The 15052-nt window shown below is 43.7% G+C and overlaps 4 protein-coding genes across 4 annotated transcripts; 2 read left to right on the forward strand and 2 right to left on the reverse strand.

Annotated features, from left to right (window-relative positions):
• Window positions 1–5121: 5121 nt before the first annotated feature.
• Window positions 5122–5566, forward strand: LOC106538842 (histone H2A-IV-like). Its single transcript, XM_014053467.2, has one exon. The coding sequence runs from the start codon at window positions 5127–5129 to the stop codon at window positions 5514–5516; it is 390 nt and encodes a 129-aa protein (XP_013908942.1). The 5' UTR covers window positions 5122–5126; the 3' UTR covers window positions 5517–5566.
• Window positions 5567–7407: 1841 nt separating this feature from the next.
• Window positions 7408–8185, reverse strand: LOC106538840 (histone H4). Its single transcript, XM_014053465.2, has one exon. It carries the CDS (start codon window positions 7833–7835, stop codon window positions 7524–7526), a length of 312 nt encoding a protein of 103 aa, XP_013908940.1. The 5' UTR covers window positions 7836–8185; the 3' UTR covers window positions 7408–7523.
• On the forward strand, window positions 8064–8633 carry LOC106538841 (histone H3). The gene has a single exon (XM_087712116.1). The coding sequence runs from the start codon at window positions 8178–8180 to the stop codon at window positions 8586–8588; it is 411 nt and encodes a 136-aa protein (XP_087568242.1). The 5' UTR covers window positions 8064–8177; the 3' UTR covers window positions 8589–8633.
• A 688-nt stretch (window positions 8634–9321) lies between these two features.
• LOC106538839 (histone H1.01-like) lies at window positions 9322–10548 on the reverse strand. Its single transcript, XM_014053464.2, has one exon. The coding sequence runs from the start codon at window positions 10270–10272 to the stop codon at window positions 9640–9642; it is 633 nt and encodes a 210-aa protein (XP_013908939.2). The 5' UTR covers window positions 10273–10548; the 3' UTR covers window positions 9322–9639.
• Window positions 10549–15052: the final 4504 nt, after the last annotated feature.

The raw sequence follows: 15052 nt of genomic DNA on the forward strand, positions 1-15052 counted from the left end.
AGAGAGAGAGAGAGAGAGTCACAACCCCTGGTAAGCCCCAATTATGGGAGGAAGCTAACTGCTTCCATCATCTGTCAATCGGCTCGTCACAAGAGTCCATCACGACAGAAACCCAATATTTTTACTGTTGCCTTTGTTATATTTGTGTTTTTTTTTTATTTGTAAGGGTATGGCTAGCTGATGAGAGCTAAATAGCTTGAAATAGATCTATACTAGTCTCCCTTTATTTATTTATCAGCACAAATTTAAAAACACACACACACACACATATATATATATATACATTCCATGCATCTTAACTGCTTTTAAGGGATTAGGTCCCACTTTACATGGCCTAAATTCTGAAAATTAATTCTGTAGTCCCAAACATGAACAAGCTGGGAAAAGAAATGGGGATTTCCAATAGAATAGAATGGGATGGGATGGAATAGAATATAGAGTAAGGGGAAGGGAAAGGAATGAAACTGGAATAAAGAACAGAATAGAATATACAATGGCATAGGAATGAGAATAGAAGAGAATAGAGAAGAAATAGGAAATGGAATAGAGAATAGAAAATAGAATTCTTTATTGGCCAAGTGTAGTTGGACACACAAGGAATTTGTCTTTGCATATACTCATTGTACATAAAAATAAAATGCATTCATCAAGAATCATGAGATACGACACTTGGTAATAGTCATAGGTTACTAATAATAAATTGTACTAGGAAACAAAACAATATAAAGATACAAGCAACAGGGTTATAGCTGTAAGTGGAAAGAGGTAATAGAAAGGACGAGAAGAATAGTAATACAGTCTTAGCAAACAATTTAACAGTATTGTGGGAATGAGTTGTTTAGCAGCGTGATGGCATGGTGGAAAAAAGCTGTCCTTGTGTCTTGTTGTTCTGGTGTGCAGAGCCCAATAGCGTCGTTTTGAGGGTAGAAGTTGAAACAATTTCTGTCCAGGATGTGAGGGCTCTAGATATTTTCACAGCCCTCTTTTTAACTCATGCAGTGTGCAGGTCCTCAATGGAAGGCAGGTTGTTTTTTCTGATTATCCTGTGGGAAGTTATCATCCAGCCCTCTCCCAGAAAAAAAATGAAATATCCGAGGAAATATTGAAAAGGCAGAATATTTCTCTGGATGTGAAAAGAAAGAAACATGCTTTAAAAGACAGAATAGTTCCCTGTAGCTTCCTGCCCATCCACCCTTTGTCAATAGGCCATTGAGAAGGCTAGCCCACTTTACATAATAAAGACTTCCCCACCGCAGCTGCAGGGGGGGAAGGGATATTACTCAACTCTCCACCTGGCATCTGAGAACTCATCTATCTATACCTGGACTCATCACAGCCTAGAGAGTAGCCCCCTGCATGGCACCAGGGGAGTCTGACAACCAGTCAGAATACATTTCTTACACAGGAACAGGAAACAGAGAGGTGGGACTAAACAGGGTATGAAAAGCCTAGCAAGCCCCTCCCTCAGCCCTTCTCTTCTTTTCCACCTACATTGAAGCATGTGATCCCCTTTTCTGGTCAGGGCTCAAGCCATGTGGTCCTGTCCAACAATAAACCATCTTTCCAAGCAGCCTCCATGTCTCCAGTGTCTTCTTCCCCACTTGGAGCTGAACCCAAAAAGACATTTCTTTCAACAATCCTCTTAACTCTGTCTTGTTGGCTTGCAGAACCAAACCAGACAGTTATGGAGGTGCAGATGAACAGACTCCATCCTTCCTCTGTAGAACCGAATCAACAGCTCCTTGGGAAGTTCGAGCTTCCTGAGTTGGTGCAGAAATAACATTCTTTATGGTGCTTTTTGGATGACGTTTTTGATGTTAGGTGTCCATTTTAGGTCCTGAGAGGTGATAGAACCTAGAAATGTGAAGGTCCCTACTGTTGCTGGTACTGTATTGTCTAGTGTTGTAAGAGGTGGGAGTATGGGGGGGGGGGGTTCCTCTTAAAATCCACCCCCATTTCTACGGTTTTGATTTAGTTCAAGATTGTTGTGATTGCACCATAAGCCACCTTGGAAAATTTCGAGTTTACTTTGCCGTCTGGGTTTATCAGCTCTAAACTGCAAAAATCCAGATGGCCATTTGGCAGCTCTAAATTTTTTTATGAAGTGTATGTATTGAATTTGAATTTATTGCATTTATATGCCGCCCTTTTCCCTGAAGGGGACTCATGTAGGAAGTTAGCATCCACCCCTCTCCTAGAAAAATTGAAATATCCTGGGAAATATAGAAAAGGCAGAATATTATATTTCCCTGGATCAGAAAAGGGAGAAGCACGTCTTTAGGCAGGAAGCAGACTCATTCTTAATAGCCCCCACCTTTGTCAATGGGCCATTTTAAAAAGCCTGGGCCAGTCTACTCTACATAACAAAGATCTCCCCCATTCTGCTCCAGGGGGATGGGATTAAGGCAGGATAGGATTAGCCCTTGAGCCATCTCACCACGGGGCACCTGGGAAGAAGCAATGCTCAACCAAACTTGGACTCCAAACACAGCCTAGAGAGTTGGGACCCCATGGGAGCCTGACGACCAATCAGAACACAAGCTCAAGATCAAAAACCAGAGAGGGCATAAAACCAGGGACTTTCAGCATCTGGCTCTCCTTTTTCTTCTTCACCCAACATCTGGAAGCCTGTGGTTTCCCCTTTTCTGCTCAGGAGCTCAAGCCATGTGATCCTGTCCACCATTAAACCATCTTTCCAAGCAGCCTCCATGTTTTCCAGTGTCTTTTTCCCCACTTGGAGCTGAACCCAGAAGGACATTTCTTTCTAATATGAGTTTCTGTGTTCTTTATTTCTCCGAGGCTTCAGTAACATTGCGGCTTCTCCTGCAGGTCCAGATTTTTACATGGTACATCCTAAATCCAGATATTGGACCTATTTTTACCGGAAACATCTAAGGAAATGCAGAAAAAAATTAGATATTTTTTGATTAAAAAAAAATGATTTCAGAAAGATCTTGAAATTTGGGTCACGCCTAAATATTTTGGGCAGCCTGATTGGGATTTAGGTTGCTTTTAAGAATGCTTTAATTCCAGCACTTAGCAACTGTGTTAATTGAACTGCAGTGATTCACTTATTAACTGTGGCAAGAAAGGTTGCAAAATTCACTTAAATGCCTTGCTTAGCAACAAATGTTGGCTACAATTATGGTTGTAAGTTGGGGACTTGAGGAGGGGGCTGGATTAGAAGACCTCCAAGGTCCCTTCCAACTCTGTATAGGTACATCCTCAACTTACGACCAGAACGGAGCCCAAAATGTATGTTGTTAAGTGAGAAATGTGTTAAATGTGACCACGGGGATGCTAAAACGGTCGTAAAGGTGAAAAAGCAGTCTTAAGTCACTTTTTTCCCACTGAGGTTGTAACTTTGAATGTTCACTGCCGGCCTTCATGAGACAAACGAATTAAAATCAAATAACAAAATGCACAAAACAAACAGAAAGAAAAGAGAGAGAAAAAAGGGACTTGCTAGGTTTTTTTATATTCTGTTCCCCCCCCCCCCCCGGCCTCTCCGTTTCCTGTTTCCTGCGTAAGAAATGTATTCTGATTGGTTGTCAGACTCCCATGGGGCCATGCGGCGGCAACTCTCTAGGCTGTGTTTTGAGTCCAAGTGTGGTGGAGTTCCCAGACACCATGTGAGTTTCCATTGAAAGCTAACCCTACCTTTGTTATGTAAAGTAGACTAGCTCAGGCTTTAATGGCTCATTGGCAAAACTGCAGGAAGCTACTTTGTTTTTTAAAAACACACTTCTCCCTTTTGACATCCAGGGAACTGTAATATTCTGCCTTCTTCATATTTCCCAGAATATTTCAGTTTTCTAGCAGAGGGGTGGGTTTTAACTTCCTACACCACCAGGGTTGAAATTTTAGGCCTGGATAACCTTGAACTACGCCATCTACATTCCGACCTGATCTTAGTGCACAAGATAATCTGCCCTAACATCCTACCTGTTAATGAGTACTTTTACTTCACCTGCAGTAACACAAGGGCTATCCATAGATACACATCCGTTCTAATCTTGATTGCAGGAAAAAACGATTTCAGCAACAGAGTAGTAAATGTGTGGAACAGAACACCCTTCCCGATCCTGTTGTTAGTTCCTCTAACTAACAACCGGAGCTGAAGGGGAGAACTCTTTGTTATGTAAAGGGACTGGCTTGGCCTTCTTAATGGCCCGTTGACAAAGTGGGTGGAGGCAGGAAGCTACAGGGAGCTATTCTCAATTTAAAACATGTTTCTTCCTTTTTCACATCCACATTCTGCCTTTTCAATATTTCCTAGGATATTTCATTTTTCCTGGGAGAGGGCTGGGTGATAACTTTCCACAATGGCTATGTTTGGCTTGTTTACATCCGGTTTATTGGTTCCATATTTTTTCATGTGTTTTCATAGTTGTTTCCTTGTGTTTGTTGATTGATAAATAAATAAATAAATTGTATCCAGTGTCTGTCTTCCCAGCTTGGAATTTGAATCCGGTGGATTCTCCTTCTAACATTTTTTGTTACAGGAACGAACTGCCCATAGGGTAGTAAATGCTTTTGCTCTGCCAACATACTTAAAGTCCTTTCAGGACAATTTAAACGAAGGCTAATTTGAGCTGAAATGAACCATTAAATTAATTAAGGTAATACCATTACATTAAAGGAAATACCATTAAATACAGAATCCTAACACACTGAAGTCCCAGCTAGGAAACTTAGCTTACTTGCTTATTTTACTTAAGGGATACTTCAAGACAATCTTTATTTATTTGTTTATTTTATTTTTTGTTTGTTTGTTGTTTATTTATTTATTGTTTTTAATTTGTTTGCTGGTTTGTTCGTTTATTTATTTGTCTGGACTAAAAAAACTCAAAACTTGCCTGAAAAATATTCAGACCAGTAAGCTCCAAAGGTGGCTTCTGATTGGAGGGAGTAAAATCATACCGCGCGCCCGAGTGAGTAAAAAAACACGTTCCGATTGGCTGAGAGAACGGCGTTCCTATTGGACGGGCCCAACCACCGGCGCCACGGCCCGCCCAATCAAAAAAGACCACTACAAACCCGAGGAGTAAATAAATAGGCAGGTTGCAGCGCTAACGTGCCATCATTTCTTCGCGTCCTTTGCAGAGAAAGGAACCTGAGCGAGGATGTCTGGACGCGGCAAGCAAGGTGGCAAAACCCGGGCTAAGGCCAAGACTCGTTCTTCCCGCGCCGGGCTGCAGTTCCCGGTCGGCCGCGTGCATCGGCTGCTTCGGAAGGGCAACTACGCGGAGCGTGTGGGCGCCGGCGCTCCCGTCTACCTGGCCGCCGTGCTGGAGTACCTGACGGCTGAGATCTTGGAGCTGGCGGGCAACGCGGCAAGGGATAACAAGAAGACCCGCATCATCCCGCGTCACTTGCAGCTGGCCATCCGCAACGACGAGGAGCTGAACAAGCTGCTCGGACGGGTCACCATCGCCCAGGGCGGCGTCTTGCCCAACATCCAGGCCGTCCTTCTGCCCAAGAAGACGGAGAGCCACAAAGCCAAGGCGAAATAATTCCCACCTTCTCAGAAGCCCACGAATCCAATCCCATCGCAAAGGCTCTTTTAAGAGCCACCCCACAACCTCACAGAAAAAGCTGATTTCTTCCAACTCTTTTTAAGTTTCTGAAGTCAAAATATTGGGCAAAGCAATTAATTGGGCTAACTAGGCTGATGGAAAGTCGGAGGTGCTGCCTCTAAACTCAAAAAAAGACACCCAATTGGATCTGGGGCTAAATAGGTTTGTTCCTGAATCGGAATTAGTGTTTAGTACTAACAAGTACTAAAACTAATGATTTGGCCAAGGGGGTTGGACTAGAAGACCTCCAGGGTCCCCTTCTCTACCCTTATGAGCCGAGGTGGCGCAGTGGTTAAATGCAGCACTGCAGGCTACTTCAGCTGTCTGCAGTTCGGCTGTTCAAATCTCACCGGCTCAAAGGTTGACAAAGCCTTCCATCCTTCCGAGGTGGGTGAAATGAGGACCCGGATTGTTGTTGGGGGCAATATGCTGACTCTGTAAACCGCTTAGAGAGGCCTGAAAGCCCTATGAAGCGGTATATAAGTCTAACTGCTATTGCTATTAGGCATTCTGCAATTACATGCAAAATCCAAATAATAGAAAACATGGGTTTGAGCTAGCACTCAAATTTATTGACTTCTACATTATTCTGCTGGTTGGGTTTGATGTTAAAACCGGAGTGTTCGTTTCAGATAATAAATTCACATGCATTTCTTAAATGTATTTGGTCGTCCTATCATCAAGTGACATATTTGCAAAAGGCTTTCACACCTAAAACGTATTGAGTATTTGGGCAAAGGGGGTTGGACTAGAAGACCTCCCAAGGCCCCTTTCTCTCTAGCCTTAGGCATTCTATGATTATATGTGACATTTGAATAATGGAAAACATGAATTCCAGGTAGCATCCCATAAATTATAACCCACAAACCCTTAAAGTCCTAAATTATATGAGTTATATACAGTATTACTCGGTACTGCATGGGTTAAAACCTTTTGAGTCTTCATTTTGGAATACACATAATAAAAATCACATGCATTTCAAGTTTCAAGTTTAACTTTATTTATAGGCCGCCCAATTTATTAAATGTATAGGCTATATATGTGTGTGTGTGTAGATAGATAGATAGATAGATAGATAGATAGATAGATAGATAGATATAGATAGATATATAGATATAGATAGATATATAGATATATAGATATATATAATGTATCATCAAGTGACTAGCATCTTGGTTAATTTTAAGGTTTTAACTAGACATTTTTAATGTCTTTTAAGAAAGGCTTTTTTTTCCCCCACAGGGAGTTCTGTTCTGTTTTATATTCCATTCCACTCTCTATTTCTGTTCTATATTCCATTTTATTCCATTCCAATTCCATAAGCCAAGATTGTAAGCATCTACATAATGTTACCCTGGTCTGCCAGAATGAAAATAGAATAGAATTCTTCATTGGCTAAGCGTGGTTGAACACACACAAGGAATTTCTTTGGTGCATGATTGCAATAAGCAATCAAATCATACTAGGAAACAAATACAATATAAATATTAAGTAAAGATACAAGCAACATGGTTACAGTCTTAAGTGGGAAGAGAGAGGTACTAGGAAGGAAGGAGCAGAAGACTAATAGTCTTAGTAGATAATATGCTAGTGTTATAGTAATATATTAAAATGCTATAGTGTTATAGCAAAGGTGCCTTTTCAAAATGGAACTGGACTGTTTTTTTCCCCCCTAAAAGAATCTCATTTAGCTACAAAATTAACAAAGCCCTAAAAATTCCAGGCAAGTCTCTAGAAAAAAAGATCCGAATGGGAAAATATAAATAAAGCAGTTTTTATCTTACTTACATAGGTATTTACTCGACCAAGTAGGGTTTTTTTTGCCAAATGAGTCTCCAGTTATTCCCACTAAGTAAAAATATCTATATGGCTACAACTCTTTTTCTGAAATTGTGGGTGGCCCTTAAAAGGGCCGTTATATTGTCTTTTTTTGTGTAGAATTAATTAGCCCCCAAAGCCGTACAAGGTGCGACCTTGGCGTTTCAGCGCGTACACCACGTCCATGGCGGTCACGGTCTTCCTCTTGGCGTGCTCGGTGTAAGTCACGGCATCGCGGATCACGTTCTCGAGAAAAACCTTCAACACGCCGCGGGTCTCTTCGTAGATTAAGCCAGAGATTCGCTTCACCCCTCCGCGGCGAGCCAAACGGCGGATAGCCGGCTTCGTGATGCCTTGGATGTTGTCGCGGAGCACCTTCCGATGTCTCTTGGCTCCCCCTTTGCCCAAGCCTTTTCCGCCTTTGCCACGACCAGACATCTTCGAGACCGGACAGATAAGCAAAAACTAACCTCGATGTGCGGCAAAGGATGGTTTATAAAGAAGGAGGACCGACCAGAAAGAAAACTGAGCCACTAGGTCTTAGCTGGAGTTCGGTAGCCCCATTGTCCAATCAAATGCAGCTTGTTTGAAATGGCTCAATCAAAGCCGAATGTAATTGAATTCTAGCCTGACCGCTACCAGCCAATGGGAGCTCAGCCCTCGAAATTCAAACGTCCTAACGGATGTTTCCTACGCTTCAGCCAATCAGACTCTGCGAAGTGCCTATAAATACCCTGGAGCGCGGCACCGCAGTTTATTATTTCTACGGCGTTTTCCGAGATGGCTCGTACTAAGCAGACTGCTCGTAAATCCACCGGCGGGAAGGCGCCCCGCAAGCAGTTGGCTACCAAGGCGGCGAGGAAGAGTGCTCCGGCTACCGGCGGCGTGAAGAAGCCTCACCGTTACCGCCCGGGCACCGTCGCCCTGAGGGAGATCCGCCGCTACCAGAAGTCTACCGAGCTGCTCATCCGCAAGCTGCCCTTCCAGCGCTTGGTACGCGAGATCGCGCAGGACTTCAAGACCGATCTTCGCTTCCAGAGCTCGGCCGTCATGGCTCTGCAGGAGGCCAGCGAGGCTTACCTCGTGGGGCTCTTCGAGGACACCAACCTCTGCGCCATCCACGCCAAGCGAGTCACCATCATGCCCAAGGACATCCAGCTGGCCCGACGCATCCGCGGAGAGCGAGCGTAAAAAAGGACTCGAGAGAACGCCGCTCCGTTTCAGAAACCCAAAGGCTCTTTTAAGAGCCACCAAATCCTCTAAAAGTGCTGTTCACGCCTAATCTATTTCTTATTTGAGTCGAATTCACAAAATATCCGAGATAACATCGAATATATACTAGCAAATAGCCAGTAATTTTGGTTATTCGATTTAGTGTTGGCATCTGCTTCCACCCATTTAAAAATTGGAGATCGAAGCCAATTATTTGACATGGGTTTAACTAAATTTGGCCAATTAGTGTAAAACATGGCTTAGCAATATCAATTAAACATTTCAACTATATCGGAACCCGATAAAATATAAAGGTTAAAATATCTGGCCTTCCCCAAAGGATATTAAAATGTTTTCCCCTTCCCGCAGGTTGAGCATTAGCTGTGTTGTTACCGGGATTATTAACAATTTAAGTGTGGAAACCACGTTTTCCTTTTAGCCCAAATCCCACTTTTTAATAAATATGCAAAAGCGGCCTTTTCTAGCAATTAAAAACGATTCCGAAAGGCCTCGCTCGCCTGCAACTTGCAAGAGAAAACGCAGCTGGGAAGGAGGAACGTAACCCATAAATTACGTTCCTTAATGCCTTAATGCGATTAAAAGTTTATTACTCAACTCCTGTTCTTGTTGGATTCGCTTGTTTTCTGACGTTTGACAAATTGTAATACTCGGCGCTCTCTAAATGTTATTTATGCGCCATTTTTTAAAACAAAGCAGCCAACATTTCCTATTTTCCATATATCGATCCTGTTGAGGTAAGTTTTGGCCCTAAATGATTTAAAGTCACCCAGATTTTGCTCAATGTTAACATTTTGTCTAATTACTTTTTGCTTTGACTGAATTACAAGGTTAAAATGGCGGCCGCAGCACTCTCCCTCCCTTTCCCAACAACAGCCCTGCGAGGTAGTCCTTTCCGTTGTTTTGAGTGGAAAACAGCCTTTTAACAATTTTTGTGGGTGGCTCTTAAAAGAGCCTTTGGGGGTTTTTTGCAAGCAACGAGGACTCGCACCTGGAGCCGCCCGAGAGCAGCTTACTTCTTCGCCACGCCTTTCTTGGGCTTCGCCACTTTGGCTTTGGGCGTCTTGGGTTTCGCTTTCGGCTTCGCCGCCCTGGCCTTGGCGGGGCTTTTGACCGCTTTTTTCGCTTTAGCCGCCGCTGCTTTGGGCTTCTTGACCGCCTTGGGGGATTTCTTCACCGCCTTCTTGGCGGGTTTCTTCGCCCCGGCGGCAACCGGAGCTTTTTTCGCCTTCTTGGCGGCGGCGCTGGTGGGCTTCTTGGCGCTCTTGGCTGCCGTCGGCTGCTGCTTCTTGCGGGCCGCCTTGTCCTTGGGCTCGGCCTGCTTCTTGTTGAGCTTGAAGGAGCCCGAGGCTCCCGTGCCTTTCGTCTGCAGCAGCGTCCCCTTGGTCACCAGGCTCTTCAGGCCCAGCTTGATGCGGCTGTTGTTCTTCTCCACGTCGTAGCCCGACGCCGCCAAGGACTTCTTCAGCGCGGCCAAGGAGATGCCGCCGCGCTCCTTGGAGGCCGTCACCGCCTGCATCAGCAGCTCCGTCACGCTGGGGCCGGCCGGCTTCCGCGCCTTCGCAACGCCCGCCGCTCTTCTCGCCGCCGCCGCCTTCGAAGCCGGAGCCGCCGCTACGGGCGCTGCAGGCGCGACTTCTGCCATCCTTCAAACGGGGATACCGGACTCCTCCGACGCGGACCCTTAAATTGCCTGGAGGCGCGGCGAGCGCTGGTATTTATAGGAGAGGAGCTGAGCGCTGATTGGTCCGTTGCCAGCACGGCGATTCGCTGCTCCCAAATCTGCTCCTTCACCGTTGCGGTTTTTTTGTGTTTCTCAGTCGGCCTAAAACAGCCGATTAATCGAAACCCCTCGGGCGGATCCTTTCCCTTCCCGGGGGGATCGAGAGGGGAAGGTGTCTTCTTTCGGGATCCCCACTTTCCTTAGCTGGAGCAGCCTAGAAACGGCGGGTAGAAAGCGGGGAGCACGGCTTCTCCCGGCTTCTTCTGCCTTGACACGTGTACACTGATGCCTTTGTCTGAAGATGCTGAAGGGGTCTCTTGGGAAACCCCCGTGTAAACCCTTGGAAACAGGCACCCTGGAGGGTCTGTATCTTGACCCGCAGGCCAGGCAAGGATCTCGGTGGATGAATTCCCCGCAATCGCTTCTTTAATCCAGCCAAGTAACACATCGAACAGCCGACGTTCATTTTATGTGGGGGGCTTGAAAATCACAAACGCAAAAAAAGTTGGGGAATTGGGTTGTTATTAAACAGGACGGGGACAAGTGAAGAGTGAAAAATGTAGGGAGGTGGTTTGGTATTTTTTAAAGCAAGTCTGTTTTATGCTTTTTTTCCCTGGAACTCAGTCACCTGTAATAATCCACAATCATAATATCACTTCAAAGCTGGTGTTACATATTTGGGAACAGAGAAAATGTTATGCAAAGAAAGGGAAAAAGAAAAGGATATATAATTGTGAAAAAGAGACCTGGCTAAACACCCTTTGCACTACTCACTGGATTAGGAACAGGAATGGAATATAGAACAGAATAGACTATATAGAATAGAATATAGAGAATAGAAAATAGAATAGAAAAGAATAGAGTAGAATGGAATTGGAATAGAATAAAATGGAATATAAAACAGAATAGACTATAGAATTGAATATAGAATAAAATACAGACTATATAGAGAATAGAAATAATAGAATAGAATATGGAATGGAATTAGAATGGAATGGAATAAAATGGAATATAGAACAGAATAAAATAGAGAATAGAATAGAGAATAGAATATAGAGAATAGAAATTAGAACAGAATAGAAAAGAATAGAGAGCGGAATGGAATATAGAACATTATAGACTATAGAATAGAATATAGAGAATAGAAAATAGAAAACAATAGAGTAGAATGGAATTGGAATAGAATAAAATGGAATATAAAACAGAATAGACTATAGAATTGAATATAGAGAATAGAAATTAGAATAGAAAAGAAAAGAATAGAGAGTAGAATGGAATACAGAATAGAATATAGAGAATAGAAAGAATAGAATGGAAAAGAATAGAGAGTGGAATGGAATATAAAACAGAATATACTATAGAATTGAATATAGAATACAGAATATAGAGAAAGAAATAATAATAGAATAGAATATAGAATGGAATGGAATAAAATGGAATATAGAACAGAATAGACTATAGAATAGAAATATAGAGAATAGAAATTAGAAAAGAATAGAGAATGGAATGGAATATAGAACAGAATAGACTATAGAATAGAATAGAATATAGAGAATAGAAAATAGAATAGAAAAGAATAGAGTAGAATGGAATTGGAATAGAATAAAATGGAATATAAAACAAATAGACTATAGAATTGAATATAGAGAATAGAAATTAGAAAAGAAAAGAATAGAGAGTGGAATGGAATACAGAACAGAATAGACAATAGAATAGAACAGAATAGAATATAGAGAATACTAATTAGAATAGAATAGAATGGAAAAGAATGGAATAGAAAAGAATAGAGAGTGGAATGGAATATAAAACAGAATATACTATAGAACTGAATATAGAATACAGAATATAGAGAAAGAAATAATAGAATAGAATATAGAATGGAATGGAATAAAATGGAATATAGAACAGAATAGAATATAGAATAGACTATAGAATAGAATATAGAGAATAGAAATTAGAATAGAAAAGAATAGAAAAGAATAGAGAGTGAAATGGAATATAAAACAGAATAGACTATAGAATTGAATATAGAATAGAATATAGAATATAGAGAATATAAATAATAATAGGATAGAATATAGAATGGAATGGAATAAAATGGAATATAGAACAGAATAGAATACAGAATAGACTATAGAATAGAATATAGAGAATAGAAATAAGAATAGAATAGAATAGAATAACAAGAGTTGAAAGGAACATTGGAGGTCATCTAGTCCAGCGGTCACCAACTGGTGGTCCATGAGAAAATCGTGGTGGTCTCCAGAAAAATTATTTGCATGTTTTATATTGCACTCAATCAGGGGTCCTCAAACTATGACCCCTGGGACGGATACATGCAATGAATTCTTGTGTTGCTGCAGGGAGTCTCCCCCCTCGGGGTCTTTTTGTGAGGGTGAGAGGGGGGGCAGAAATTCCCACTTGGGGTCTGCTTCAGCCTCCTGGTGGGGGGCTTTGGGCGAAGGCTGGAGGGAAGAGCCGCTGGGGGTGAAGAGCCAGAGGGCCTCGTTCCAGTGGGACTGCTTCCTGGCCTGGAACTGGCTGACCATCGCAGCCCGCTGAGCCTCCAGGCGGCGGCACCTGACCTTGCACTCCCGCAGGCCTTCCTTCTGCTTGGAAAGCCCATGCTCCTAGTCCTCAGTGAGGTGCTTCCGCTGAGCCTCCTCCTCGGCCAGATCCAATTTAAACTGAGCTGTTTTGCCAACTCTTTTCTCCTGGGGGGCTGCTTAGCTCCAGCAAACGGCTTCCTGTTGGGGCCCTAAGGAACCCCCGGCGGGCAGGGGAGGAGGGGCTGGGAGGGGAGGGGCAAATAGAGGCCGGCGAGGCGCCCCTCAACCTGAGTGACATCGACCTGGCCACGCCCACCCAGTCACATGACCACCCAGCCACGCCCACCCAGCCGTTGATTAGGTAGATCCTATTAGTGGTCCGCGAGATTTAAAATTATGAATTTAGTGGTTCCCTGAGGTCCGAACGGTTGGGGGACCCCTGGTCTAGATGACCTTTTAGGTCACCCCTTTCTTCCTCCCTCTGCAGGGATTGTGGTGTTAGGTGTGGTGTTAAAAACTCGGCGGATTCAGACGGTCGTTGGAACCAAAATAATGTCCGTCGTAAGTTGTGATTCTTCTTGAGATGTTTGTTGTGACCCAAATCCAGGAGAGAGGAAAACCTCTGGATAGGATTTCTGGCTTTGTTGGAAAGGGAAAACATGAAGGCTGCTGGGAAGGATGGTTTTAATGGTGGACGGGATCCCGTTGTTTCAGCTCCTGAGCAGAAAAGGGGGGAATCGCAGGCTTCCAGATGTTGGGCGAAGAAGAAACCAAGATACTGAAAGTCCCTAGTTTTATGCCTTTGATCTTGATCTCGTATTCTGATTGGTTGTCAGGCTCCCATGGGGTCCCAACTCTCTAGGCTGTGTCTGGAGTCCAGATTTGGTTGAGCATCACTTCTTCCCAAGTGCCCTGTGGTCAGATGGGTCAAAATCCTATGCTGCCTTAATCCCATCGCCCTGGAGCTGAATGGGGGAGATCTTTGTTATGTAGAATAGACAATCTTTGTTATGTAGAATAGACTGACTCAAGATTTTTAATGGCCCATTGAGAAAGGTGGGAGGAAGGAGGGAAGGAGAGAAGAAAGGAGGGAAGGAAGGAGAGAAGAAAGGATGGAAGGAAGGAGGGAAGGAAGGAGGGAATGTAGGAGAAGGAAGGGGGGAAGGAAGGGGGAAAGGAAGGAGAGAAGGAGAAAAGAAAGGAGGGAAGGAAGGAAGGAGGGAAGGAGAGAAGGAGGGAAGGGGAAGGAGGGAGGGAAGGAAGGGGAGTAGGAGAGAAGAAACGAGGGAAGGAAAGAGGGAGGGAGGGAAGAAGAAGTAGGACCGTTGTAAGATAAGATGGATCTAGGGGATGATAAAAAAGCAATCTTCAAGTATATTGTCAACAGTAGGGAAAAATTGTTATAAATACATATTATTAATAACAGTTATGAGATCATATAATTGTGAATGTATATATGAAATTGATAAAATAAAATATATTTTTTTTAAAAAAAGAGAAAGGTGGGAGCTATTAAGAGTGAGTGTCTCTGTCTCTCTCATAAGACGCTATGCCTTCCCCCCCCCCCCTTACGTCTCACTTTTTTGGGGTCAACATGAAAAATAAATATGGAGCGTCCTCCACTTATAACCGCACGTGAGCCCCCAAATCTTCTGCTGCTAAGCGAGACGTTGGCGAAGTGAGCTGCGTCCCGTTTTTACGGCACGCCTTGTCACGGTGGTTAAGCGAAGCCCTGCAACCCGGTTGTTCAGCGAACCCAGCTTCCGCGCTGTTGTCTTGGCGTGTGGGAAGCGTGCAAAAAGGTGGAATCCTGGGACCCTCGGGACACCGTCGTTAAGTACATGCCAGTTTCCTCGGGATTCTGCTCACGTCACCCTGGGGGGGGAACGCTGCCAAGGTCGCCACTGTGAAAAACAGCTCCCAGGTGGCCTTTTTCAACTTGGAACCATCATTAAACGGACGGTTCATAAGCCGAGGACTACCTGGAGCAGCCTCGGATCTTAATTTTTGCAATCGGTTGAAAATGTCACTGTTCCACTCTCCCTCCCGCTAGTTAAAAGGGGAGAAATCCTCCGGCCGCCGTATTTTGCAGGGTTAACAAGATACAAAGGATGGGAGACGCAAACTCTGGTTTTCCTCCGTTGATCAAACTC

This window comes from Thamnophis sirtalis, unplaced genomic scaffold, assembly GCF_051295495.1.
Source record: "Thamnophis sirtalis isolate CommonGarterSnake01/CBP01778 unplaced genomic scaffold, rThaSir2_p1.2 scaffold_4, whole genome shotgun sequence".
In the NCBI taxonomy this organism is placed as follows: Eukaryota; Metazoa; Chordata; class Lepidosauria; order Squamata; family Natricidae; genus Thamnophis; species Thamnophis sirtalis.